The following is a 27,027-nucleotide window of genomic DNA, read 5'->3' as shown; positions in this document are numbered from 1 at the left end:
GCTTGCCTGCCTTACTTTATTGGTGTGGCTGAGCAGGGAGCACTGCATTTGGTAGGCGAAAGAATTTTGCCAGTGGATGATCCTCGCCCGGAGCCGGTGATAGTATCCACTCCGGATCCGAGTGCCGATAAAAGTGGATCACTCGGTCGCCGACTCTTCAAGTGGCGTGCCTGCCCTTACCGGAACATGACTTTTATCGACAAACATCATTTGAAGAAGGATAAAGAGCGATAGCCTCGAAAGCTCCAAGCCAGGTGACCAAGCTGACGGTAAGAGGAGGCTCTTGGCTTGGCTTCAGGTGTCCTGTATGCCGGACAAGAAAAGTAGAAGGGAGGGAAGTAGGCAAGACTAGAAAGAAAGTACCTCGAGCAGCCAGTCAGGTTAATTCTCGAACGTTTCGACCAGGGTGGGCTATCTGGACAGAATGCTATGATTGCCGTTGTACATGTCACCGTGGTTATTATGATTGCTCCCTCATAGACTACCCTACTCTTCCTAGGTATATTCCCATGTACAAATGCGCCGTATTGTAGGGAACCTGAGGTTATGTGCACCGTGAATCTACATACTTAATCCCACGCTAGTCTTGCTCTCTATCTGAACCGGATATTACATGTAAGGTAGTATACCACTCGAAGTTGCATTTTCATGTTCCACGATACAACTTACAACACCAATCTCTTATCGCATTACACACGCCTCCTTACCACCAGAGACACCATAACAGAACCTCCCTAACAGATGGCCGCCACTAAGACCAAAGGAACCACAAACGTTGAAAGTAACACCCGTCACACAACCTTCTTCCCACAACCCTTGATGACGGGGGAAGCGGGCGTTGCCGTACGGGTGGAACAAATTAGCTTACGAAGCAACATAATCCAACATAGTCGAAACATCGTCAAGGAAACACTGGTGCAACATGGCCAGGATACCCGTGCCATCCACTGACTCCGAATATATCCCCGACGACGTGTCAATATTCTCCGACTCCTTGGCGATCGCCGCGACTTACACTTAATAGACAATCAACACGTCACGTAAAATGCTCCGTCTGCACATAGATGCTGAAACGGGTAGAAAATAGTTGTGGTTCGTCAATACCGAATTTCATTTCCTAGCTCGGGGTATACCTGAAAAATGACTAGAGGAGCTCGCGCTTCTCTGCCCATGTATCATTAATCAAACCAAAGAGATATCTCGCAAAAAGTTGACCCGGCCGTTGAACGCCTTGCTCGGTGACCATGATTGTTTTGGTGCGTCAGCCCCAATTAAATCGACCCAAAAAACGACTCCGTCGCTCATTACTGGTGAAAGCAGCCTTTCGAGCAGTCGCGATGAAGACCGGTGTTGTAGTCCCTGATGACTGCCTGAGATGCTCGCCTTCGTCTAATATCCAAATCAAAACTTTTTTGGGTCGCACTTTGTTGATATAATAATATCGATTCGAATATACAAATCGATTCATTGAGATCGAACTCGGCATTACGCCGATGCAACTGTCCTCGACCAAATACTTCATCCCACAAAGTTCAGCAGAGTCGAGTCGATGATGACCTCTAGATCGGATCTACGGATCTAGTGTTCTGCAGCAACGTTTGTGAAACCGCAATGCTGAAACAGGACGCCATCAGAGAGCCGTACGCAGAGCGGGAGTCTCAGGCGTATCGAATCCTTCTCCCATTCCGCCACAGCGTCGAGGCTCAAAGGGTTGAGACAGCCGCACGACGGATTGTGGCGTAAGAAAGGTAGAAGAGAGAAGGCGTTCAACCGATTTCTGTTAGGATTTCCCACCCAGCGACAGATCTAGCGATTGGGTGATGTGTGGCGTCTCTTAGTCGTCATCCAAGCTTCGCCCGCCGCATCACCGCTCGGCTCTGTCTGAGCGTGGTCGGGGTCCACCTTAGCCAGACAAGATGCCTCGGCTGTATGGTCTCAAGAGTGTAGTGCGCTTGATCAGTAACCCCTCTTTCAAGTGTCTTTGGGCCACGATCCAATCTTCGCAATCGTCGTCGGCAGGGTGGGGTCCTCGTCGCATTTCGTGCCGTCCCATATCTTTGTGCTAAATTCTTGCGTAGCCCACGGGGCTTGAATGTTTGGTAGTGCCAGTGACTTCTGGGCCGCTGTGAGCGGAGGCATCGAGAGCCCCTTGATCGACGAATCGTCCTCAAAGTTGGTGATATCGAAAGAGTCGTCCAGGGTGAGCTGGCTTGCCTGGCTCGCACTGGCTTGGTGGCCCTGGGTGGGAGGAACCCTCTCGATTTCGACAACTACTTCTCGTGTCCTGTAAATCGCCATCTTGGGCTGTCCGTCTGCGTCGGTAGCGTTTGCGGCACCTATCGAAGGTCTCCGGCTGCTGGGCCCCGAGCTGACGGCGGCGACGTTGACTCCTCGCAATGCGGGTATCTTCGGCTTCGTAACGTTGTTTAGTTCGATGGGATTCGGGGGTTGACTGCTGATCGTAGCGTCGATTCCGCCGACGGGGCGGCCTCTCGCGTAAGTGGGTAACTGCAAGCTGTACTCGGACGGCTGGTATGAGTCTCGGTTCCCATTGAAGTCGGCAGCAGATAGTATGCCGAGATCGCGCTTCCGTGCAACCTTTCCAATCAGTTCGGCCATCGACATCTCGATCTTCAGCTTGACCATGTAAGCTAAGGGATGGAATTGCATGTAACTAAAGAACAATGTTAGTACGCCATGCACACCCACTCGAACCCCGTCGTCATGTCGACCACGGGAGTTTGGGATTCTCGCAAAACCACCTACACAAATGTGTTGTTGAGACTCATCATCGCAATAATGAGTACGTCCATGCTGAGAGAGAAACCAATGATGAACATGTTGAACTGCGTCAGTCGCTTGTACTTGGTGAGGCCGTGGGTGACCAAGTTCTTCTGGACGATGCGGACAAAGTAAATGTTGAGCGCTCCATCAACGATAAGGTAGATAACCTTCTCGCAGCGATCCCACCACTCGTTGATTTCGATATATCTCTCTGAAACCTGTAACCGAGCCGGCACCCAAATGTTGTAGACAGAGATGTTGATGGCGGTGATAAGTACAGCGACGCCCACTTTCAGCCGCCATGCCCGCTTCTGGTTGGTAAGGAGGATGGCGCATCGATTGATGATGATTTGAAGAAGAAATTGAACTTGGAGAGCCCAAGTGGTCACTGTGGTAGTCAGTAAATGGCTCGGCGAGTAAGGCAGTGGCAAGACACTTACAGATGCAAAAGTAGAATGCGAAGCTGAAGACGACGGCAGTCAGTATAAAACCGACACCAACCCGAAATAGTGTTGGTGACTCACCTTGGCGGTATGATGCCTTTGAGATGCAACCAGCAAATGATGCTGAAGATGGTACACACGAGGATCTCCAGCCAGATCATCCAAATGTATGAGTTCCGGTAAATGCGATCGCCTTGCCGCCTATACATGGCGGTCGTCTGCTTGATCGCCGTCCATACTGTGAGCCAGCCGAACCCGAGAGTAAAGCCCCAGGCCAGGGATGCAATGACCATATCATCTTCGGAGACCTCTTCGAGCTTGAAGTGGGGGGAGAGGAGGGTCATCATGATTGACCAGCCAGAACATCATAGCAGCGAGGCTGAGACATCAACAGATATTATTCTGTATTTTGCTTCATGGTCGGAAGAGATGGGTGTTAGTGGGGAGTTGAGATGAGAAGGAAAAGGAACTGACAAAAGGGATTAAACAACAAGAACTTACCGAGAGCATGGTCAACAAAGAGTGGTTCCACGACGTCATGAACAATTGGGAATGAAAAATCGAAAATGTCTAGGGTCCCAATCTGGCTTTACAGAAAAGTTGGGCTCGTTCGTGGTCGCTTCAAGAACGGAGAGCGGACGAGCACAGGAGGGGGGCTGAGAACTAGAATGCGCAGAGGGCTGGTGTTTTTGAGGCGAGCCCTTTTGGCTAGCAGCAAACACTCAGAGTAGCGTTGCGATCGGACCCAAGATGTCGTGTTTCATGGGCGAGTCAGGGAACGGTACACGAACAACGGTACGGATGGCGTCGCCTTCAGCGAGCCAACACACACTAGCACTAGAACGTTTTTCACCGCAGTATGGAAGAAAACCAGCCTTCTGCCGCAGGTAACCCACGCTGGAAGCAAACGGCGGCTTCATCCTTCCAAGGCGAGGCCCAGTCGGGGTAAGCGTCAACGCGAGAGAAGAAACCATGCAGCGCCGGCCATTCCGATGGGAGATGAGGATCAGAAGTAACGTTCGCTAGTGGGTGCTGTTTTCCCCCCCTAATCGCGAAAACGCAAAGCATGTGAGCAAAATGGTCAATCTGTCTAGGGCAATTCCAGTCTCCTGCTGAAAGGAGATGGCCCTTGCTGAATGACAACGTGGAGGAGCAGCAGAACTCTGCTGATGGTGCCAGTGGAGAGCAAAGCCAAATATTGAACGACATGGAATGCGAGAGCGGCAGAAGATCGGCCATGGAAGCGGTGAGGGACATGTCTGCAGCTGTTAAGGCGCCGATCCCTGGCAAGGTGTCATTGGGACATGACTTGGTCGTCGGCATTAGGGCGGGCGACTTTACCCAAAAAGAGACTTTCGTGGCTGCGAAGCTGAAGGATGAGAGGCCCAACGAAGGGAGGGAGTGGGCAGAAAGAAGAAAGCTTGGCATCTGATCTTCGCTGCGAATTCTGCGCTTGGGGACCGTCTTCTCGCCAGCGTAGAAACGTACATGGACGAATCGAAGACGAGATGCTGCTGTTCGCTCCGGGATCACCCAAGGCGGCCTTTTCTTCATTTTCAAAGTCCGCAGTCAAAAGAAGTGTGGTAAGCACGTGGCTCGTGCATTTGGGGCGAAGAAGCTGCTCGGATTAGCCCTGGTTTGGCGGAGGTGGCCGACAACCTCCTGTATCTTGAAGACAAAGCAGAGTTTCTTGATGCTTCGCTTGAAACTCCCACCAAAGATTGGCAACCTATGCTCCTCAGGAGTTAATCTGGTTCTGCAAGAAGACGGCAGGAATGCCGCGGGCACCGTGTAACCATCTCGAGATTTCCTGATCAAACCCCGTAAAGCCTCATGGGTAAGCCATAGTAGCGGTGCCGGATGTTGCACTCCGGGCATTGGAAATTGTCCAAGTAAGAGCCATTTCATGTTAACAGCACTTCGTATTCAACCAGGCCTTGGAATACATGGATGTGCTTGTCGGAAGTGACTACGTAGGTTTCGACCCAAATCTAGCCCATGAACCGTGCGCCCACTATCGTCTTGGTAATTGGAAAATGGAATCCGAGGTTGCTCGGGGTTGGGAGGGATGAAAAGCTTCAATTGCATTTGCCGTCGTCCTGGCTCCGCTGACGCATAACTTATATCGGATACTGGAGATTTCGGGCAATTATCTTAGAGCACGTCGCCCGCATCCTTGACATGAGGGCATATTGGTGTGGGAGGACGGCTTTTCGTTGGAAGGATGTAAACGCGCGTTCTGGAAACGTTCCATCGGAGAGACGGGATGCATGGATCAGAGAGCTGGCGCGGATCTCATCTCCTTCTTTCTCTTAGGTCTGGAGATTCGGTGGAGTTCGGTATCTCGCAGCGTTGCAGTAAGGCGCAAATGCGGTGCTGGCAAAAGACACAAGTCTTGACAACCGCATGCCGCAGTGATACCGAAAATTGTCGGCATGATTAGCCCTCCTTCAAAAGTCCATGTCCGGAATGTACTCGAGTCATCGTTTGCGGGGCATCCGAAGGTTAGTGGCATGCAAAGACGGGCAGCGCACCGGGGCCAGAACATCACGTAATGGTTTGTGATGTCGTTGTGAGTTTAGGTCGCACCGAGGCTGTGGTTCCTTTCCCGCAACATCTTCGGCTAGAGCCTAGAGGCTGATTGACAATAAGAAAGCTACGGCATTGAGCCCCTGAGGAGCGGGCCGTCCGCAAATCTTCTCGAATCCGGGTTTCACGATGGGGCTAGTTCTCCCATCTTGGCTCCAAGATTAGCTCGAGGTCCCAACGCATGGGAATGGCATCTTCTCGGTCGTTGGCCGCAGTAGCCTAGCGGAGAGACCGGTAGCGACGTCGGCAGCGATACCGGTAGGGTTGTCGTGCATGCGTGGGGGAACCAACACTGTCCGAATGTTGAATCGAGTCGTGGGTATTTTGTTCGATGGACAATACACGTGGAAAAGGTGGGTATCGAGGCAAGCCCAGTTGCTTGGCCGATGTAGAATATCTTCTCCCGTCTTTGTCGGAGCCGATTTGTCGACCGATAGTCCTTCAACTCGGCGGCCGGTTAGCTTTTCGGCGAATACAAGAAGCTTCTCGTTGACGTTCCGGTGGCATAACTCTGAATGTATGGAAATAAGAAGGAGTAGGCAGATGTTGGCGAGTCATTGGGCCTTGGTCTAGCTGTCTACAAGCCTCCAAGTGGTCTGCCGAGATGGGACGGACCAAACGACAACGCAGAAGGTTTCCTAAGCGTCCCCACCATCATCGAATGGTGCACCAAGAGCCGCGAGGGTTGGTCATCAGTCACGAATGAGGTAGCTTTCGGGGAAAACTCCGGCCTCTCCCAACTGCCGTATCGCGAGGAGCCCGGATCTGTCATCTCCGTTTCGAGTATGCACGTCGGGAGCATGTACTACAATTAGTTAGTAATATTCGGGCCGCGGCCAACTAGAGAGTTTCAGTAACGAGCTTTGAGTCTGGAGGTTCAACGTCCCATCCGAGGCCTTCGCTCATCGTCTCCAGGAACTCGGTTGCCATCCAATGTTGTGGTCCAAGTGACCAAGTCAGCCAAAAAAGGAGGTAGTTGCAACTTGAGAGCAAGCGTATACGTGCGTAGCAAGGCAGTGAAGTTCAAATATCGGATCTGCGATGTGCAGTGGGAGGCTGTGGAGTTGTGGAGGAAGATCCCGGCAGGTGGAGAGTGGTATCTGTGCCCACTGCCCGCGGCCCGGGGAAGAAATACCCACGACATCCTCCCATCTCACGTGATAGCCTCTCTGAGAATCTTGTGGTGACAGACGCGACGCCGAATGCAAGTTCCCTTGCCATATAACATGTTTCACCCTTAGTTGCGAGGTTCTTCGCCAGCACCCGCGAATGAAATTAATCTGCTGTATTACTATGGTGACATTACTTCTCATGTACAAACGCGCCAAGGATATCTACTTGATGTACCTGACTCCACGATCCGTTCTCGAAAATCAACTGCAAATGCCATATCCGGGTTGGCAACCAGCACCACAATAAAGATCGGAATTACCACACCATCCATTCGAGCTGCAGCATTGGTAGTCACCGTTGCCTCGGCACGTAGCTACTCCTGCACCGCACGCTCCATCTCTTGCGATAGGCAGCCCTGAGCTCCCGCCGCTACCTGAGCTACCACCGGAGCTACCACCGGAGCTGCCACCGGAGCTGCCTCCTGAGCTGCCTCCTGAACTACCTCCCGCGCTGCATGTACCGAAGCCCGGCTGACAACCGGTTCCACAGTAAGCACTCGTCGTTCCGCAGTATCCATACGCACTGCAGCAGTATCCGCTGCCGCAAGGTCCAATACCGGAACCGCAAGAACCAGGCGCGCCGGGATTGGGCTGTGTCGGTGTTGTCGGTTGGGTGGACGATGATGTTGTTGTTGTTGGTGCCTGCTTGATTGTTAGCCGAGTGGTATCCTCTTTGAACTTCGTTCACCTACTAGGCAGCTCGCGAGTCGCGTGTCTGCTGCAGCTCCCTGCAGCCAAATCTTCATGGTGGCCTGGAAGGATTTGCCGTTATAAGGGTTGCTGTCACCGCGTGTTGCCTCCCAAACAGCTACGCCTCCGAACGATGGCCTGCAGTAGTACGCGCTGATGAGATTATCTGCCTGCTGGTGGGTAATGTAGTTCCCAGCATTGGCGGCATCTGAGGAACCAGGCAGTGTGATGAACACCTTTGCGTCTCTGCTGGGGGTGTTTGATAGCCATTGAACCCAAGCATCAAAGGTGAATCCCGCTTCCTGATATGTTGCACCAGGGGTATAAGACGGATTGCTAGCCACCCATGTCGCAGCTGAGCAACTCGGAGTGTTGTAGAACTGCACAAAGATCATGTCGAACTTCGCGGCAGAGATCATGGCAGCCATATTAGCATCCGGAACGACGCATTGAGGAGCGCCAGTCAGGTAGTATTGCTTCGTGGCTGTTGAGTAGAATGTACGCAGAAGCGTAACCAGGGCAATGTAGCCTTCCGAGTTATCTGTGGTTAACTGAGCATTAGCCAATAGTCGCGAAATTCATCAGGACGGAAAGGCAAAGGCGCTGGCCTACCTGTGGATGGATGCTCTATATCCATGTCAAAGCCGTCAACCTCAACGGCTTGTCCATCGTAGTCGAACGGGCGAGGTCCTGTCCAGTTGGGATCTTTTGGTCCGAACATGTGCCACAGGTAAGTTGCCAGAAGTTCACCCTCGTTTCTGCCTGTGAGCTGATACGATACTACGCCACCCCCGAGAGAGAGCAAGATCTTCTTGCCGTACTGCTGTTGGCATACTGGGATCTGGGCGTTGAGACTCGGGCAGTTGGACTGCAACTGATCCTTCGAAGGGTCGAGAACACCGTTGAAACCGGGACCAGGGTACACTTGGCCACCACATCGATTACCAAAGTTCGTGCCAGGGTAGCCATTTGCTTGAGCTGGGAACAAATGCACGAACGAGAGGATAATTACATCGATCTCGGGCTGCTGGCATTGGTTGATCAGGTCGCCCTGGTTCGGGCCTTGTCCCTGTTATGTTGTCAGCCACATAATCGTGTCAATGGTGAGAAACTGCGATTCCTTACGTAGTAGACGACAACATTGTTCTTCGAAGTTGGATCGAAAGCTGCAGAACACCATGAGACTGCCACGCTCAGCAAGACGAGCAGATTGAACAACGCCATCGCAGCGAAGTAGTGTATGGGGGTATCAAAGACAGACAAGGGGGATACAAAGAGACAGAGGAAGTCGACACCTTTCTAACAGCTGGCGTTGGCTGCGGTGTTGGCTTAGAGGCGAGGGTCGTCGTGATGTCGGACGCAACGAGAACTCCAGTAACGATGACGTCGGCACCCAGGTCTAGGAAACTAGGAAGGCGAGTGACTTGCTGGCTAATTTCCCATGACGAGAGCATTGCGACGGTTCTTCTTCCTCTAAATAACATCTGGAGAGTACAGGGACAATCGCACTTCCCATATCCTCCATCTTCCATCTCCCAAGAGCCAGGCGCGAACCCCTCCATCACGACCCCTCCTTCTCCTGCAGTCCTGCCGTGGGCGGAAAGTGTCAAAAGAAATGCGGTGGAAATAGTCCTCCCTCTCCGCCGTGCGTTATTGCGATGCAGGATTCCGTAACAGAGTCCGATGGCGTCGTCAATCCAACTTTCCCCGTCACGTTCCCTCTTTCCTGCAAGGGCGACTGTTACCCCTTGACTCAACCTGCCACCAAAACCGATAAAGGGCAAGATCGCGTGAAGAGGGGGTTGGGGCTTCCGCCACGCAACGCGTCAGAAATGTGTAGACTCTACTGGATTAGTTATTGAGATCGATTGCAGCGTCATTTCTCATTGTACAAGAACCATTTTCCTTTGCATTGCGAGACCCCACGAATGAGCCATTCCGGGCGGCCGAAGCGTTCGGTGCTTTCGGTGGGGCCTTGCCGCCGAACCCGCCGAATGCCCCACCGAGACCGCCGACCGAGACCTGAAGACTCCGGTCGCACGCTTGCTGCTGCCTGCTTCCGCCAAAACTTAAAAGAACGTCGGTTCATGACATTTTGATTTGATTCCATTTCAGAAGTCATCCCATTCAGAATAACTAACATCAGGTATGGTCCTTCCTCAGACGATGCGCTCTCTCGTTGCGCCGAAGCATTGCAGCCCAGCCGGCTGGGAAGTAGCTGAGGTGCCGGTGCCAACCATTACCGACCCCACGGACATAATAATTAGGGTAAAAGCTGGAGCCGTTATGACGGGCGACTGCCAGAGAGCAAAAGGTTCCCCCATCGTCTCACTGCGCAAAGAAAGGTACGTTCATCGCTAGGCCCAATGGTTGAAGCATTGCACGCAGAGCCAACAACTTTTTGTCTCCAGTTTCCCCCTCAAAATTGGCTGCGAGGGCTCAGGAATCGTCGCAGCTGTCGGAACGGAGGTCAAAACTCTCAACGTTGGCGACGCAGTGTACGGGCTATGCTTCACCCGACCAGCCTTCAGCATCCCCGACCCAGGCTTCTGCTCCGAGTACGCTATTGGGCCGGAGAGGCTTTTCCTCCCTAAGCCACCGCACATGAGTTTTGAAGAGGCCGCCTCTCTTCTGGGCTACACCGTCACGGCGTACCAAACCATCAAACGCGGGCTTGTTCTTGCCGGAGAAGAATCGCTGGAAGAAAAGACTGTCTTCGTCCCCGGAGCCCTGAGCGGGGGAGGCTTCAGCGCGATCCAAGTTGCCAAGAACGTCTTTGGCGCCAAGAAGATCATCTCTACTGTTTCGACTCCGAAGATGGGCCTCGTGGAGCAGTACCTGCCGGGGATGGTTGATCAACTGATTGACTACACTACGACGGATATCGGGTCTGTGGTGCCTAAAGGAAGCGTAGACTTCATGTTTAATACGCAGTGGAATACTATAGGTCCAGGCATACCACTTCTCAACCCCGAGACGGGCATACTCATGTCTATCGCATCTCTTCCTCCGCCAACCTTGATGAAAGAGGTCTTGGGGCCCACGATGGTTCCCTTCTGGGTTGGCTGGTTGCTGAACTTGGCTCAGCTTTGGTACTTGTTCTTGTTACGCGGCACGAATATCAAGCACGAATTTGTGTCTGGTAATCCCGAGATCAGGGAGGACTTGGAGAAGGCCGGGGAGATCATTGCCACCGGTAAGGTGAAAGGCGTCTTTAGAGTGGTGGACCTGGCGGAATTGAAGTCGGTAAGGGACGAGTGTGAAAAGGTGAACAGCGGGAAGGGAGGGATCGGGAGATGCATAGTAAGGGTCGAGTCCTAAAGTAAGGTACTCTCTCGTTTGAAATAGCTCCGTGGAAACATCCACGCTAAACGCACACACGCACAATCCAATGCAGATGTATGGACGAAGAACCGGCCATTTCATGTCACAATATTGTTTCATCACTCCCTATTGATGCGATTTATTCAATTGCCCATCATCAGCCCTGTATCCCATACTTGCAATCCAACGGCCATCGGCAAACAGAGAAACTGTCATTGGCCTGGTGTCGAAGGATTCGCGTACGTAATCGCGTTGCATCCCAGATGTGGCTCAGGTGGCGCCTGTACCCAGTCAGATTAATTCAACATCCAGTCAGCTCTCTATCAGAAGATGATCTGAGGTCGTAAATAGTTCCAACCGTCCATACCTAGACTCTTCGTAGTTGCAATCATGCCAAAAGACCAATCCCTCCTCCTCCCAGACGGCCGCACCCTCAGCTACACCACATTCGGCATCACCCCACAACCGAACCAACCAGCAATCTTCCACTTTCACGGCCTCCCAGGCTCCCATCACGAAGGCCAACCCGTTCAAGAAGAAGCTATCAAGCGCAACATCTGCGTCGTCGCCGTAACGCGCCCAGGTTACGGCGGCTCAACCTTTCAACCCGACCGAACAATCCTCTCGTTCCCGCAAGATGTCCTCCACCTAGCAGACCACCTCAAAGTCCAGCGCTTCGCCGTGCTAGGAATCTCCGGCGGTGCTCCGTACGTCCTTGCATGCATCCACTCTATCCCAGCACCACGGCTCGCCGGTGCGGCCATCGTCTCCGGGATGTTTCCATCGGAGCTAGGTCTGGGCGGCATGATGCTTATAAACCGCCTGCTCTTCAACATTGCACCATGGTCGCCGGGACTTATCGAGGCCATCGCCGACTGGCAGGTTGGTAACCTCGCTCGGGACTCAGAGCACCCGGAGAGGCTTGCTCAATCAACTGCTGACGTCTTCAAAAGTCGTCCGGTTGAGGATCAGGAAGCGCTGTATGCTGATGACGGTAGGATTTTGCGAGTTCTCGAACAGAGTACGCGTGAGGCATTTCGTGTGAGTAGCCGTGGATTTGCATGGGAAGCGAAGTTATTCGGGAGTTCTTGGGGGTTCGACTTGAAGGATCTGGTTGTGCAGGAAGGAGAGTTGGTTATCTGGCATGCGGGCAAGGATGTCAACGTCCCATTACGGATGGCCGAGGAGGCAGCGACAATCATTCAAGGTGCGGATCTCAGAGTTATGCGAGAGGAGGCACACATAAGCTTGATCGCGCGTAGGATGAGAGAAGTAGTCGGCACGCTTGCAGGCATATTGGAGGCGTGAAGTTTGATACGTCTCATGGAAGGCCTGAGTGTTTTTCTCAACTTTTCATCGCTTCTATTGTTTGGAAAATGCGATCAGTCGTTGAGATTCGTTGCTAATGCTATCGCATGTGATTGTTTGCTCACCAACCCTGCCACATGCGGGGATGGGCTCAATTCCGGAGCCCTGTTGGTCGCTCTTCGGCTGTCTGCATTCACGCATGTTGGCTGCACCGTTGGAGAGTCCCGCAATGATTAGTAGGGTTTTGATTTGCTCCCTATCCTTGGTCCATGCAAGGAAATGGAACGGGTAAGTGAGATAGCATCGTATAAGTGGTGTTGCATGCATATTCCAGGCGCTCGCACCAACAACGATTTCTCCTCCGACGAGGGACTCGCAACCCTTGAGAACCCCTCTTTACCCATCGATCCCGTCTACTTAAGAAACAGAGTGCTCGCTGTTGCTTTCAACCTGGTCTTTGACGGCGCTTGTCCTTTCGAAAAATCCTGTAGCAAACCACTGACAAATGACGGCGAAGATGACCAGCTCTTCAACCAGCCCGGCGGCAGCGAATGACAGGTCACAGACAGCATCGCCGACCCGCGAACAACCTCTTGCCACAGCTAATGAGGCTGCCACTCTAGAGGTTGATGATGCAGCCAGCGTTCGTAACTTTGATTATTGGACCGTTCAAGTTGGGTTAACTAACTTGAAGACTACCATAGGTTGATGGGAAGGCCTCCAGTATCAGTGACCAAATGTAGAGACTACTTAAAATCCTGGTGACCCAACACTAACGACGCAACCAGCTCAAACTACACAGCATCTTTGACTTCCAGTGTGATAGACTATCCCACAGAATACGGCCGACGATATCATGCATTCCGTGCGGGAGGTAAGTAACTCGATCCACCTGCTCCAGTCTGATGACGCAGCAACGAGCCCGGGGGCAAAACGACACTATCAGTGACTAACAGAAAACCAGCATACTTGGGCCCGAATGATGAGGTACTGCAAGACCCGAAAACAGACGCGCAAATAAAGCCAGAATGATTATTGACTACGTACTTCGAATCCGCAGTTAGAGATGGACCGACTCGACTTTCACCACACCTACATGGTGAAGATCCTTGGCAGGAAGCTGTTCTTGGCCCCAATTCCATCCGAAACCACCCATAGAATTCTTGACGTTGGCACCGGCACCGGCATTTGTATTCAACACCCTGTTATCGAGCTGGCTGAGTATCGCTAATCGAACTCCAGGGGCCATCGAGGCAGCAGACGTCTTTCCCAATGCAGAGGTACACGATCCACTGTGCATGTGTCCATTGCCAACTTATTGCTCACCAAATTCGCCTCTTCGCAGATCTTAGGAAACGATTTGAGCGCGATTCAACCATCTTGGTAGGTGCGTTGAATTTGAGGCACTGGTTCTCACTAACAGGCCTACAGGGTTCCACCGAACGTCAAGTTCGAGGTTGACGACGTTGAAAGCTCCTGGGTAAACGAGCAGAAATTCGACTGCATCTTTTGTCGATACATGGCCGGATCTATTGTCGATTGGCCCAAGCTCATGAAACAAATCTACGCGTATGTCTCTTCCAAATTGCCTACAGGGCAAAATTGACAAGGGTTCCAGAAATCTCAAACCCGGAGGCTGGGTCGAATTCCAAGACTACGACATCAACTATGTGTCGGAAGATGGGACCCTGACTGAAGAGCACCAAACCGACCGGTGGAGCAAACTCTTGATCGAGGCCTGCAGAAAGATTGGCCGTGATCCTTGCATCGGGCCGCTGCTCGAAGGCTGGGTCGAGGACACAGGATTCGTTGATGTCGTCCATCAAAAGTTCAAGTTGCCCATTGGACCATGGGCCAAAGACCCCCACTACAAAGAAATTGGCATGATGAACCTCATCCAAATGTTGGATGGTTTGGAGGCATTCAGTCTGAGGACCTTCTGTGGCGTTCATGGATGGACCAGGGAGGAGGTTTTGGTCCTGCTGGCCGAAGTGCGCAAGGAGCTGAAGGCTGGGAGCTTCCATGCCCACACTGCGATGTAAGTCGCCTTTCTCTTTTCCTCAGATTTACCTGTAAACATGCCTGCTGACAGTCTTCTCTAGCCATGTGGTTTATGCACAAAAGCCTGAAGAAGAGGAGGAAACCTCGTGATCGCGGAGGAGCAAATGGCGGTAGATGCTTGCTCGTGATAATGAGTGGGGCTGATCACTTTCCCGGTGTTTACTTGCACTCAATTCTGTTCGAGCGCAACTAGAGTCTTGAGTTAAAAGAACGATCCCGATTCCCGAACTCAATCTTGTGCCACAGTGTGGCTCACATGTCGTTGCCTAGCGCACAATCGCCTAGCAATCGCGCGCGATCGAGCTCAGAATGCGGGTGAACTAGCGTCTGCCCAGGGCGGTCCAGGGTAAGACATCACATCTGCTTAAGGGATCTTGCGGTATGATGCTCAGTCATAGGTACCGGATGGAACCGATGAAGATCCGGCTCCGGTCAACTAGGCCTTATGCGGCCTCAAGCCCGCTCCCGCTCAACCCCTCCGACAGATTCTCAAGCCATCAACGCCCTCGTCGCTATTCGACAAGTCTCGCCCCAGACACCTCACCGAAACCGAAATATGGCGGCCGAAATCAAGCGAGACTGTCAGCCTGGGGAGGCGGCCCTTTGAACAGCCACGCCGCCGAGATGGACCCTTTTGCAGCCATGTCTCGTGGGCTTCTTGTCTGGAATGCGTGGTTCTCGTTGCCAGAGTGCAACAGGCGGATGGTTTTTAATGGAAGGCTCCCTCTTAAAACTCTCTGTTTGTGCTACCACTTTCTTGAAATTAGTTTTTCAGGTGTCACAAAACCGTCTAGGGCGCCTCATATTTGATTCCTTGGCGTTCTTCACAGATCAATTTTAAATTTGCTTATCAGAGCCACGGCCATTGGTGGACATCATGCGGACAATCTTGGTGGCTCTGCTCCTTTGCGTGACAACGATATTCGCTCAGCAGCCAACTCTTCCCGACGTCCCTGGCCTTTCACTCGATGATAACCCCCCATGCGCTGTAAGAAGAGGCACCCATACGGCTACTGAATCCGACAGTATTAACATGAAGCCAAGCTGCCTTGCCTCCTGACAGGTCTCAATCAAACGAACTGCCCCACGAACGACCAAACATGTCTGTGCCAGGACGATGATTTCATCAAGTTTGTGGAAGGATGTGTTGTCATGAGCTGTCCGCTCAAGTACGCCATTAGTAGGTCTTGGACTCTACCTCGTTGAGAAGCCATTCGTCTGATAGTTATCGTCTGCCTCAGTTACGCAAAACATCACCTGGACGGCGTGCGAGTTCCCTCTTCACAACGAGGTACCAGCAACAAGAGTCGCTCGGATCGTTCTGTTTGCGATGCTCCCAACGCTCGCCATCATACTCCGTCTCATAACGAAATTTGCCCGGCTATCACCATGGGGTTGGGATGACTACACTATTATTGTGGCATACGTAGGTCACCGCCCATTCCAGAGAGGTCTGCCCAAGACACTAATATTATATCTAAAGATTCTGCTTGTGGCATATGTTTCCCTGCACGTCTTCCGTAGGTCGTCCAAAATAATATCTTCGACGCCGGAGATACGCTGACACTTTCGAACAGTCGAAGATAATGGTGCCGGTAGAGATCTGTGGACTCTAAGCGACTCACAGATTACCCACTTCTTCAAGGTAATCCACGATTCCCGGCTTCATGTAGTCATCTACAGTCTACGTAACATCTACCCGACCACACCCGTACTAACATCGAACTTCGTAGGGCTTCTACGCACTACAAACCTTGTACCATGGCTGCATCGACATCATCAAGGCCTCGATTCTCTTCATGTACCTTCGAATCTTCCATCTACCTGGCGAAAAGATCACCATTGCTTTATGGGTCACGCAAGTCCTCAACCTCATGAACGGCATCATCTTCATCTTTGTCGGTCTTTTCCAATGCAACCCCATCAGTCTTGCATGGACATTTTGGACAGGAGATGCGACTGGAAAGTGTATCGACATCGTCTACCTCGCGTTGGCACACGCAGGTATCAACATTGCGCTGGACGTTTGGATGCTCATTCTTCCCCTAACACAAGTTTGGGGCATGAACCTGGCTCGCCGCAAGAAGTTCGCAATCATGTTCATGTTCAGTCTTGGCATGTTGTGAGTAGTTCAGCATCCATCTCATGACGCATCGCGGGTAGCTAACGCATTTAAATCAGTCTCACAGTTGTGAGCTGCATCCGGATCAAAGCAATCTTGGACTTCAGGAAAGACCCGCTGAATCCTACCGGTAAGTTGTTGACTGCCTCGATCCATAAGATGAGGCCTTGGTACTAATCCATCTCTCTCGTTTGCAGTGGCCATGATGCCGAGCGTCATCTGGACAGACCTTGAGCTGTACGTGGGGATCTTCACGGCCTGCATACCGACACTTCGTCAATTCTTTGTCCGATTTATACTTCGACAGTCGGAGAAGAAGAAGCGCTTGAGCTCGGCTGTGGCTGAGTACAGAGGCTCGATGCTCACTCCCAAAAAGGGCGGGTCGCAGCAGATAAGCGAGCTTGACACTATAGATGACAGCTGCCACAATAATTCTCCGTGAAAACGCAATATGAGAGTGTGACTGTTGGCTAAGATGGGCTCTTTCTTCCCAGGCATGGGCTTAGTATTAGCATGCCTAGTATATACATCAAAAATTCAAAGTTGCCATTCCCCCTTCACAAAGATACTGATGGATTGCCTTTTCCTAAGACTACAATCATTTGATAGAGAATATCCTTTCGTGAAGTCGATTCCTATGAAGTGGACAACTTGAATCCCGCTATCTACATGCTATCACCCCTTATAGCGCAAGACTTCCTTCCAGAATGGGAAAATATGAAGGAAAAGGCCATCATCGATAATCTAAAACTAAATCATCGAACAGTGTGCAACTGCCGAGTAAATAGATACACTAAAGTAAACATGAAATCTCAGATATTTTTCTGGTGAAATAAAAGATGAGCATGAGTGAGTACTAAAAGAGAAAGAAAAAGTAAAGTAGTTATTCCGGAGGAAGACACGTGAACATGGAGCCATCTCAACCAACAGCGGTCATTTCAATAGATGTAGAAGTATGGGGGTCGACTCTCGTTAATAACGAGGCCCATGAGTGTAACGAGGAAGTCCGTCTGTCGCGCTCGAGGCTTGAGAGGGTGGTGCCGTCTTGATATCGCTCTGACTAGCAGGTGTTTGAATCGCTTCGGTTTCCCTCGGCATTGCCAATGATGTCTCTTCATCATCGTGAATGTACTCTCCGATCTGTTTCTCAAACTCATCGGCATCCAAGTCTTCGAGGCTATCGATGTATTGGTCTTCTCCCTAGACTTGTGCATTGTTGTTCTCTTCGGCCCAAATCATTCTGCGCCGTCTTTTGGGCTGGGGCATGCCGGGTAAGACATTGTCGCGATATGCTCTTGGGATTTGACCGTCTCCGTTCCCCTCATAAATCTTTCTTCCGCCGTATTCTGTACTGTTGAGCTCACGAAACTCGAACGGAGGTGAATTCTTGCGCTGTTGTAGAACTCGCCTCAACAGTGTGAGGTCTGGCAATCCTCTGTAACCTTGCGTATGTGGCGCGAGGTCGAGATGCTGTCCTGCCGCGTAAAACTCGTTGTTGGTCAAAAGAATCCACCCAGGGTCATCAGGCGTAAGATCCTTTGGCCAGCATTTGTTGTCCCGGAGGCCGTACCACTTCGTGTCTTTTGGGAGACCATCCCAGTCGGTGATCTTGAAGATAGCTCTTGCGGTTTCGATTGAAACCCAGCTCGTTACCACTGGAAATCATATCAGTCAACAAGGTACACAGAAATAGTTGTGTGGTTGAACTGACTTGTTGTACCGTCCAAGCCTTTAGCAGTCCGACTATTGGCGTTGACGGTCCTGATAAACTTGCTCTGAATGAAAGACGTCACAGTACTGGTGCGAGTAGTTGAGGACTGGGCGGCATTCTTGTTACAAAACCCACGCGACATGGCTCAGGCTTTGCGGTTCTCGTCGTATGGGAGGAAACGGATTCGTTGCACCATGCCTTTCTTTTGTGCTTCATTATCCTTGGGCCAAAAGTATCGAGGTGGAAACTCGTCCCTGTCGCAGCCAACAGCAATCTTGGTCCCGTACTTATCCTTCTTCGGCAGGCCATTAGCATGCTTCAGAACACGACGTGGAACAAAGCCGTTAGCCCATGGCCATCCCCAGTGCTGATTTGTAAGAGCCAATGATGCCACAGCCGTCGAACCCCAGACGTCGGTGGCAGAGCCGTCATTGCTAGTCGACTGAGTTGCGCCGCAGATCCATTCAGTCATGGATCTTGTGTTTCGGTGGATTTCCATGACAGATCTATGTATACTTCAGCTTCAATGGAGCTCGCGAACCCTGGAAGTGAGATTAAGGTTTAGATTTACTTACGAGTAATGATAACAAGCTTGCGACCATTGCCTTCGGCACTTGATATTGGGGAATCTAGTCTCGTAAAAGCCGATGGGCTTGACGGTTTCCGTCAAATGAATTGTGACTGATTTCCCGCATTTGCGCTCTGAAGTTTCGGCATCATCTACAACTCCTACCCGCGAGTGAGGCTTGGCCGCTCGAGCAGCCAATACACACGCCATTTCGGATGATATGGTTGAAGATACCAAACTAGTCGACGTCTCATGTACGGGTGAGGCGGTGGATGATTTGCCGAGATCCACCGTCCTTGTCTTTTCTATCGGGATCTCTGGCTTCTTCGTCGGGTCCGGTTTAGACACCATCCTCTTGCAAGCAGCCTTGTCTTTCTTGTGGCAGCCATTGCTGACCCCCATAGAGTCAGGCGCGTTGACCAAGGCTCCAAAGAGGTCAAACTTCCAGTTGTGAACTCCACACGCAGGCCCGACCCAGTCACCAAAGAAGGAAGCAGCCTCTAGCCCGTTCTCGGCAAAGGTCTTGGCTCCTTGAACGGCGGCCCTAGCTCCGTTGAGAGCGGCACCTCCAGGGATGAAGCTGATGCCGACTTCGATGATTGACTGGAATGCTTCCAACATAGCTGCACAAATGATCTTATCAAGGATAGTGAGACCTTCAACAACGATATTGAGAAGTTCCTCGGCAACCTTCAAGTCGCAAAAGCATTTGGCTGGAACCCATTGGTAACCATCGGCATCCTTCTGAATGAGAGACGCATCAATGTGCTTTCCTTGGTACGAGGTACCATCACACTGTTCAATTTTAGGTAAGCAACTAGGTCAACAAGTCCTGAGAAGCATATGCCAATAGATGCCCTTGTCTTTAAGGACAGAAACTCGTGCTTACCCCGTAACTATCTGAACCGGATTTCTTGCACCACGGTTGGCATGGTGCCAATGACATGGCCCTGTTTTTTTCGGCGCTTATGTAGTGAAAACACTGGCCAGTATTTTCATAAATCGCCAGTAGAGCTTTATCTGAATCATCTTGGAAACACATAACAACGCCGAAAAGGGTGTTGAGAAGAAAGAGTATCACGAGAAAGCTTTTCATAGTTGGACGGTAGGAGAGATAGGTTGAAGCTGATTTCCTCGATATGAACGTTGAGTCAAAATTATTGGTAGTCGCAGCGTCGCTGACTTTTCGGTTTGATATTTATACCCAAATCAGTCTAAAGCTTGAACACAAAATCTCTCGGCCCATATCAAATTAGAACTAGGTATCTCGTGTGCTCCAACGCATGTTGAGACTTGGAGGCCATCACCGCCCGCTGATTCATGGCATTGCTCCCATTCGGACTGGGCTAAGGGGCCACTGAGTCGAAAAGGGGGATGCTTGAGGCGTGAACTGGTCACACTTATGAGATAGGAGATCGAGTAGTGGTTTAGTGTCACGAGCGACAGTACCGGTCACATTTTCATTCCTGGACTGCCTGGCTTTTGAACATGAATGTAGAATCTTTCTGAACTTATGCTACGATGATCGATGCCAAGCCTACTATGAATATCTATCTGCCTCGAAATCATGTACGCTTCTCCAATGGTGTTTATTACATTCTCCTACTTGCATCTGTCAACTTCTCATACTAAACTGGATCACGGATCAATGGCAAGACCAGGGTCCAGGACACGTATGTGTATGTTGTCAGTGAACTTTAGAAATCAAGTCAAAGTGGTGATCGTGTGATTGTCAAGCTATTTTTGGAATCACGCCAAATACCGTCAAATAGTTGTGAACGGATAGAGACGTCTGCTGTGAGCTAGGCATTAACGCGGATAGACCTGCACCCGTTCTGGAACTTGCACACATGTCGCAAATACCAAGCATCATGGGGGCTGCAAGTTGGTCAAGAATAACTAGAATTGTCCATCAACGACCATCCGGCCTTGACTCCCTCTGCTGGGTCTCATATTACCCCTGTAATCTGCTTGTTACTGATCCTGAAAAAAACGCGAGGGGTGTCCTTGGTGTCGAAGGGGCCAAAAACTCACCTACAACCTCACAAGACACAGCACTAGTTCCATCAGAGGTTTATATGTACTCTGTAGATATGCTCCTTAATCGCCAAAACCGTATCTTCATCGGCCCCCATTGGCCGAGTGGCAGGGTCCAGTATGTTGGCCAGTTTGGCACCAACAGCGGCAACAACTTTGGGGCGAAGGAAAGAACACCAACAAGACCTACTGATAACTTGGGAACCCCACCTCCCCCGTCTCAGAACGGAACAATAAATGAGGCCAAGCTCTTTCCCCCCTTTTGACTTTTCCCCCTTCATTATTCCCGTCAATCTTTGATTCTTCGTTGTCCCCGTCACGTAGCATTTTGATCTTATAACCATCATTCGCTCTCAATTTATCATAGGTATTCCATTGAAACTCCTAGCCAGTTATCTTTTCTACATACCTACTTAGTCATGACTCAATCTTCTTTAAACTCCCCTCAAGAAGGTTACTCTCATGAGGCCACCGTGGCTGCCATCACATCCTACTATGAGCTCCTCGCCCGCGTACACCCTGGCAGTGTCTCTTCTCTCAAACACCCTCCCCCAGGCGGATGGCCTCAGATCACATCCGAATCCTTCTCTATCTTGGGCAGGAACGATACCGTCTGATTTATTTTCTCCAATCTTCTTGCGACATTGATGGGGCTAGGCGGGTGGATGACGTCTCGGCTAGCACGCGCTCCCAGTGAGGAGGCTCCATGAAGCGCCACATGATTGCAGAAGATTACAAGCCTTATTATAGTCAGCCAAAGTGTTCATTGCGTCAAGTTTGATAGAGGAACGAGACTGATCTAAGGGCCATGAGCGGCAGGAATGAGGCCGTAGAGTGGGCTCCGGACCGGACGTAGCCCGTGCCCTCTCGGAACGGAACGAGTATCCGCAACGGCAACCCTGGTACCCCCGGGTTTCGTCACGATGAAAGTATCTGTACGTCGCAAGATCTTGATAGTCTGACAACTATTCCATCGCTGTTCCGAGATCGGGATCGGTTTCAGACTGCCTTGAGAATCAATTTTCTCATTCGTTCCTCAAAAACGTGTATGCCTCGCAGCATCGTCGTCTTACAGCTGAGGTGATACACACTAATAATCTTGATTATGTAAGTCGTAAATCACTTAAAGTCCAGTGGGGCTGTCACGTACACAACGCGCCGAGACCGTTGAAAGACGCGTCGCGCCCAGCAGCACCCAGCATCATTCCATTTCAGCATACTTACCTTGTCACGACCACATAAAGAACCTCCATCTCTTCAGCGGCGTATTCAGTCTGATTCCTGCCGGCCTATACCACCAACTTCCAACTCTCATACAAATTGGACATTATCACTTCGATCATTCTGTGCCGATTATCTCAGGCAGTACCGAACCTACCACCTCGTATCTCCAAGAAGTCTACCAAAAATCCCCAATAAAAATGTCTCTCAAGCGCAAGCGCTCCGCCTCTGAACTCGTCGCCCTCTTCCCCTCGCCTGCTCGCTCCGAATCCAGCATCGAGTCCTTCAAGTCACCCATCTCTCCAAGTTTCGTCTATCCTCGCGCACACGCGACGCCCTCTCACCTCTCGAGTCGCACAATGAAGCGCTTCCGCGACAACAGACCCTCAGAGGACCAGATCCATCGTAAGTCCGATCCAAGGCGTCGGCCAGACAAACAATGTAGCTGACAGCATACCGCAGAACGTACCCTGAACATGCTTTACTCCGCGCAGCAACACAACCAGTATGCGGCCGATACAGACCACGAGACGACTCAGTCCGAAACCCCACCCGCCCCTGCCGCTCGCAACACCCAAAAGTCCCTTCACAGCTTCTGGAATATCAAGTCAGCTGAACCCAGTTCTTCGGCCTCGGCGCCGTCCGTAGACCAGGCCGTGCTGTATTCAACCAGCTGCGACGACTGTGGCGCTGGTCTCGGCGCCTCGGATGGCGCTGCGGACGGAATGGACATCGACGACGGCTACAACTACAGCTATGCTGTCGATCACTCTTGTGGTGCGTGCGGCAGGCAGATTTGCTCACATTGCTCTGTTACAAACCTTGGCGAGCAGCGGCGGTGCTTGCGATGTGTTGGGAGCACAGCTGTGGCAGCGCGAAACGGCTCTGGATGGCAGTCGTCGTCTGTGTCTATCTTCTAGGATACCCTAGCCAATTTGCCCTGGGAATTACTCTTTTCGGTAGCGCATTGGGTTATACACATCAACGACATGCCACCCTATGGCATTTTGCCCTGCATGGTTTTGGGGATAGGTGTTTCTGGCTTACGGTATAATGATTCTCTGGAATTGGCGTTGGGTGTTGCATCGTTCAGGAGATACCATAAGTTATCGTGCATCGCGATTTGAATTCAATTTTCCGTCCCATCAAATAACTCATATAGCGTGGTTGCTTGAAGAGAACCCCACGTTGATTTGGTACGAATATCGCACGATCAGGCCACCTCTAAAAGGGCATATTGTTCTTGGAAGCGGCCTTTGTCGATTTACCTCTATTCCTCAAGGCATTGACTCAAGCTTATGTTTCAATGCCCTACGAGATGCGAGAATAGTTTCAACAAAGACTCCGACCTTCTCACGACGCAGTACCAATCCTCTGACCGGGTGTGCAAGAGAATCAACATCGCCACGTTTTATAGAGTACGGTATCTAATTAGTCTCCATGTAATTATTCTAGCAGGCAAGACATGATTTGACTTCATTAGGTCATTCATTCCGCCTCAAGACTAGCCCATGAGAACACGTGTGCAGTGTTTGGCACAACGCTGAGGGCGGGCGGTTCGAGATTTCGAATTCCTGCGCTTGTCAAGACTCAAGCATGGTGAAAACTCCGTCTTCTCTTCCTTCGTCATTTCTCTTACCACACTCTCTTCATCTCATTAGGCACTTTGCAAGTTGGAATGTAAGCAGCGAGTCAAAAGACTCAAAGACAAGATCGTCTCATGAAAGAGGCAAGCTTGTGGAGGAGGGGGAAGGTGTTGCTGTGGGCTCATCAGAAATCTGCTTCTAAAAGACGTGAAACACAGCCACGCAATGAGTTGCCTTGTGTCTGCCCAGATGCAAACGCCTGTCAGCTTGGGAGAGGATAAGAGGGTGTTGAGGGCGAAGCGATCGAATCAAATGCCGAATGTTTAGACGCAACTACCTGCATGGCGCACCACACTGGACTAATGAACCCAACACCGCCTCAAGACACCGAGATTCATAAGGCTCCGGGCTCTGCCCTTCCCCTCTCCTCCGACTTCCTTTTTCTTCTCTCCTGTAATCTTGCTAGACAAAGATTCAAGTCAATCATTCTTTTCTCGTCTTCTCCTTGCCTTATCTCTCGGCGCTTCCTATCAGCTGGGATTGCGAAGAACTCGAAAAGCGGATTTCGACACTCAGCTCACGCAGCTCACTCGGCCTCCGCCCGCCTCATCAATATGGCCGAAGCTTTAGGCGTAGCAGCCAGCGTTATCGCGGTGGTCGACATAACCGCAAAAGTCGGAGGCGCCACCTTCAAGCTCATGAAATTATGGAACGAAGTCAAGGAGGTACCGACAATGCTGCTCGAGAAAGCAGAACGCGTCAAAGACCTAGAAGACTTCCTCCTCGACGCCGAGGATCACATTCAGAACAGTCGGCTGCCGCAAGCCTTCTGGAATAATACAAACCACCGCTTACAGCAACACATTGAAAAGGTCCGCCGCGCACTTGATGAGATCCAAGATATGGTAGACAAATTACAAGCCAGCATAACTGCCCGAAAAGATGGCTTCAGAAGCAAGCTGTTGTCGACCAAGGTGGTGTTCCGAAAAGAGGAGTTGAAAGCCTTGGACAGGAAACTTGACGCAGCCCTACGTCTTTTCGCGTTCGCGCAGAGGCAGTGGCTTATGTAAGTTACTATTACCCATGCTCCTGTCATAGTTTTCAAATTTCTGACAATAATCTAGGGCAATGTTGGCATCTAAAACCTCTCTGAGCATCATAGAGCGGTCTGAATCCTCGAACACGCCGACGTTAGAAAGGAAGACAAAGAGAGTACTGGCATCCACCACGCCCGCTCTCTTCTACATTTCTACACCAGCTTCGGTCTTGCCTACCTTTCGATTTGACTTTGGAGACAATGGCAACTTCCAATTTTCTTTCCAGGCGCCGAGCTGGCTCACTGGATGTGTTTACTCTATGATAGCTCAGAAAAGCTATCAAGGCTGGCTGCTCAACCTGAGAGCTTACGAGGTAGTCAACTACTTTGACGACGAAATATTATACGGCATCGAAAACGACGACCCCTCTAGAACACTCCAAGTGCTGTCCGAAAAAGGCATGACTCCCTTCGCAAAAAATAAATACGGACAAAGCTTGCTACATGTGAGAGTTTCTCCTCCGGCGAGGGTGTTGAGACTTGGTGACTGACAAGGCTGCGTTTCCCGTAGATCGCTGTCGAATGCAGATCTCCCAGGGTAACAGAGGCTTTCCTAGAGAGAGGACTTGCATGCTTTGTGCGAGACCCGCCGAACAACTTTAGGTACACCAGGTAATGATCTGTCCCCTCAGCTTTGACGCCGAGAATGCCTTGTTGATAAATGCGAAATATAGTGATCCCTTCTTACTTTACGAGCTTTTTTGGTTTGACCAATCACATCACAATCTAGATCCAACTCTACAAAAGTTGTTTCTGGATAATTTCCTCGATGATTACTTCGAAGATTTGAAACAAATTCCAATTCTTTTATTTTTCGGCGTCTCCTTCTCCCTATTTCAACTACTCTTGAAACGCTATAACATCAACAAAAAACTGATTCCAGCTGCCACAAGACTTTATCATCTAAGAAAGATTACGCTATATTGCGACTGGAAGATACAGGAAGTTTTTGTCATTATTCCGGAAGCTCGAACCCTTGACGTACACGCCGGAATTCTTGCATATTCCAGAAACATCGAGGGACGCGCCCTTTTCCATTCATTCGCCATGGGGATGGCTAGCAACATTATGAGGAGGAGTTGCTACCCAGACGCTGACCAGTGGGCCGAAATGAGACAGTCATGGCGTAAACTACTCCATGATAGCATCAGGTTGGACCGTCCAAGCCTGCACCATGTTGATTGGATTTCAGGCTGGTCAGACAATGGATTCATGAGCTCACCCTTGATTGCAGTCATCTTACGAATAATTACTGCACAATCCGGGACTCTCAGTACAGCGAATCAAGTAAGCGAATCACTGGAAACAATACTTTTCGAGTGGATTGCTATACTCTTTTCCAGCGGAGTGGAGCTTCTGAACTACGGACGTGAGGAAAAGACTATTCACGAGCAAGGCCTCACGAAGGTCCAGAAACGATGGGCCCCTTGGGTTCTAGGAACTTATGGTACAACTCGATTCTCTCTAATTGGCATCACTTATGGCTCTTCTCCAAACCGCTGGAGGCTATGGTGGACATATGAGTACGAAGACTACGCAGGAGAGTTCTGGAACATGATCGAGAATAAGGTAAACAACATGCCTGGTGCCTGGGTCGATGATTCTTGGAATCCAGCTGATTATAATCATGAGGAATGGGAGAGGTGGGGAGCATGGGAGGGTGAGGAGCCCACGCCGTTGATTTGGTCCGAGTACCGTAGGATTCGGCCGCCAACCTGAATTGACTCTCAGTTCTACAATCTAGCCGTGTAGGCATGCAGCGTTTCCCTTCTGCTTTCATCATTAGTCATTTTACTTTGAGTATTGCTCAGCAGCCTTCACTAAGCGAGTGATGCCAAATGCGTCTGGCGGACAACACAGCAAAACATACGGTTCCGGCTCCAGAGCTCCAAAGGCCGGTAGTTGTAAGACCTAAATTATGGTGCAGCTGTGGATGTTACGAAGACTCCACAGACGGCTAAATAGTTCATCGGGCGCGGAATGCAACGGTCTTTGTGATCTCTCACGAGAGCAATGCCAATTCCCTGCACCCCAGACTTCCCCCAGAAGATGATGTAGACATCCAGGGGTTAAAGGGACAAGCGTAAGGAGAGTAACGCCTCGGTAATTGCATTAACCCTCTTAGATGCCAGAGCGGAGTGCTAGGTTTGGAAATCCCGTGCCCGGTATGCAACTTGGAGGGAAATCTTGTTACCGGGAGCCCCTAAATCTCAAGCTATCGAGCTATTTGAGGACAGTGTTTCTCAATTTATTGGCCAAGGCCAGGTTGAGCTCTGTCGCCTTTGCATCGTGGCTGTGATTGTTTCTTTTTCTAA

At 50.8% G+C, this 27,027-nt stretch overlaps 10 protein-coding genes across 10 annotated transcripts; 7 read left to right on the top strand and 3 right to left on the bottom strand.

Moving 5' to 3' along the window:
• Positions 1–1,971: 1,971 nt before the first annotated feature.
• BDP55DRAFT_696232 (uncharacterized protein) lies at positions 1,972–3,574 on the bottom strand (the record flags this gene model as incomplete). Its single annotated transcript, XM_060577558.1, has 3 exons — positions 1,972–2,674; positions 2,767–3,192; positions 3,309–3,574. 3 exons carry the CDS (start codon positions 3,572–3,574, stop codon positions 1,972–1,974), a joined length of 1,395 nt encoding a protein of 464 aa, XP_060426335.1.
• Positions 3,575–7,050: 3,476 nt separating this feature from the next.
• Positions 7,051–9,364, bottom strand: BDP55DRAFT_254484 (chitin recognition protein). The gene is made up of 4 exons (XM_060566301.1): positions 8,804–9,364; positions 8,291–8,747; positions 7,681–8,219; positions 7,051–7,630 (listed from the first exon to the last, which is right to left on the bottom strand). The coding sequence occupies exons 1-4, from the start codon at positions 8,900–8,902 to the stop codon at positions 7,190–7,192; spliced, it is 1,536 nt and encodes a 511-aa protein (XP_060426334.1). The 5' UTR covers positions 8,903–9,364; the 3' UTR covers positions 7,051–7,189.
• Positions 9,365–9,538: 174 nt separating this feature from the next.
• Positions 9,539–11,304, top strand: BDP55DRAFT_771088 (alcohol dehydrogenase). Its single transcript, XM_060581103.1, has 2 exons — positions 9,539–10,023; positions 10,090–11,304. Exons 1-2 carry the CDS (start codon positions 9,827–9,829, stop codon positions 10,997–10,999), a joined length of 1,107 nt encoding a protein of 368 aa, XP_060426333.1. The 5' UTR covers positions 9,539–9,826; the 3' UTR covers positions 11,000–11,304.
• A 7-nt stretch (positions 11,305–11,311) lies between these two features.
• On the top strand, positions 11,312–12,407 carry BDP55DRAFT_673558 (Alpha/Beta hydrolase protein). The gene has a single exon (XM_060575603.1). The coding sequence runs from the start codon at positions 11,393–11,395 to the stop codon at positions 12,308–12,310; it is 918 nt and encodes a 305-aa protein (XP_060426332.1). The 5' UTR covers positions 11,312–11,392; the 3' UTR covers positions 12,311–12,407.
• A 420-nt stretch (positions 12,408–12,827) lies between these two features.
• BDP55DRAFT_696228 (methyltransferase domain-containing protein) lies at positions 12,828–14,461 on the top strand (the record flags this gene model as incomplete). The annotated part of the gene is made up of 10 exons (XM_060577557.1): positions 12,828–12,953; positions 13,015–13,049; positions 13,099–13,184; positions 13,275–13,297; positions 13,371–13,500; positions 13,553–13,590; positions 13,656–13,693; positions 13,742–13,879; positions 13,929–14,348; positions 14,413–14,461. 10 exons carry the CDS (start codon positions 12,828–12,830, stop codon positions 14,459–14,461), a joined length of 1,083 nt encoding a protein of 360 aa, XP_060426331.1.
• Positions 14,462–15,701: 1,240 nt separating this feature from the next.
• BDP55DRAFT_696227 (CFEM domain-containing protein) lies at positions 15,702–16,935 on the top strand (the record flags this gene model as incomplete). Its single annotated transcript, XM_060577556.1, has 6 exons — positions 15,702–15,797; positions 15,855–15,891; positions 15,949–16,016; positions 16,105–16,493; positions 16,553–16,623; positions 16,691–16,935. 6 exons carry the CDS (start codon positions 15,702–15,704, stop codon positions 16,933–16,935), a joined length of 906 nt encoding a protein of 301 aa, XP_060426330.1.
• A 758-nt stretch (positions 16,936–17,693) lies between these two features.
• Positions 17,694–19,718, bottom strand: BDP55DRAFT_731558 (uncharacterized protein; the record flags this gene model as incomplete). The annotated part of the gene is made up of 5 exons (XM_060579828.1): positions 17,694–18,148; positions 18,205–18,310; positions 18,398–18,710; positions 18,780–19,567; positions 19,662–19,718. 5 exons carry the CDS (start codon positions 19,716–19,718, stop codon positions 17,694–17,696), a joined length of 1,719 nt encoding a protein of 572 aa, XP_060426329.1.
• Positions 19,719–21,185: 1,467 nt separating this feature from the next.
• On the top strand, positions 21,186–21,862 carry BDP55DRAFT_673554 (uncharacterized protein). The gene is made up of 2 exons (XM_060575602.1): positions 21,186–21,549; positions 21,605–21,862. Exon 1 carries the CDS (start codon positions 21,229–21,231, stop codon positions 21,424–21,426), a length of 198 nt encoding a protein of 65 aa, XP_060426328.1. The 5' UTR covers positions 21,186–21,228; the 3' UTR covers positions 21,427–21,549; positions 21,605–21,862.
• A 368-nt stretch (positions 21,863–22,230) lies between these two features.
• On the top strand, positions 22,231–22,950 carry BDP55DRAFT_558710 (uncharacterized protein; the record flags this gene model as incomplete). The annotated part of the gene is made up of 2 exons (XM_060569829.1): positions 22,231–22,435; positions 22,493–22,950. The coding sequence occupies 2 exons, from the start codon at positions 22,231–22,233 to the stop codon at positions 22,948–22,950; spliced, it is 663 nt and encodes a 220-aa protein (XP_060426327.1).
• A 778-nt stretch (positions 22,951–23,728) lies between these two features.
• Positions 23,729–25,616, top strand: BDP55DRAFT_254409 (uncharacterized protein). The gene is made up of 4 exons (XM_060566300.1): positions 23,729–24,682; positions 24,741–25,158; positions 25,224–25,315; positions 25,443–25,616. Exons 1-4 carry the CDS (start codon positions 23,958–23,960, stop codon positions 25,471–25,473), a joined length of 1,266 nt encoding a protein of 421 aa, XP_060426326.1. The 5' UTR covers positions 23,729–23,957; the 3' UTR covers positions 25,474–25,616.
• The last annotated feature ends 1,411 nt before the right edge of the window (positions 25,617–27,027 follow it).

The sequence above is a fragment of the Colletotrichum godetiae genome, assembly GCF_030913485.1.
Source record: "Colletotrichum godetiae strain CBS 193.32 chromosome Unknown BDP55scaffold_39, whole genome shotgun sequence".
NCBI lineage: Eukaryota > Fungi > Ascomycota > Sordariomycetes > Glomerellales > Glomerellaceae > Colletotrichum > Colletotrichum godetiae.
Note: the sequence above shows the minus strand (reverse complement) of the source record. Positions and strands in the feature narration are given on the sequence as shown.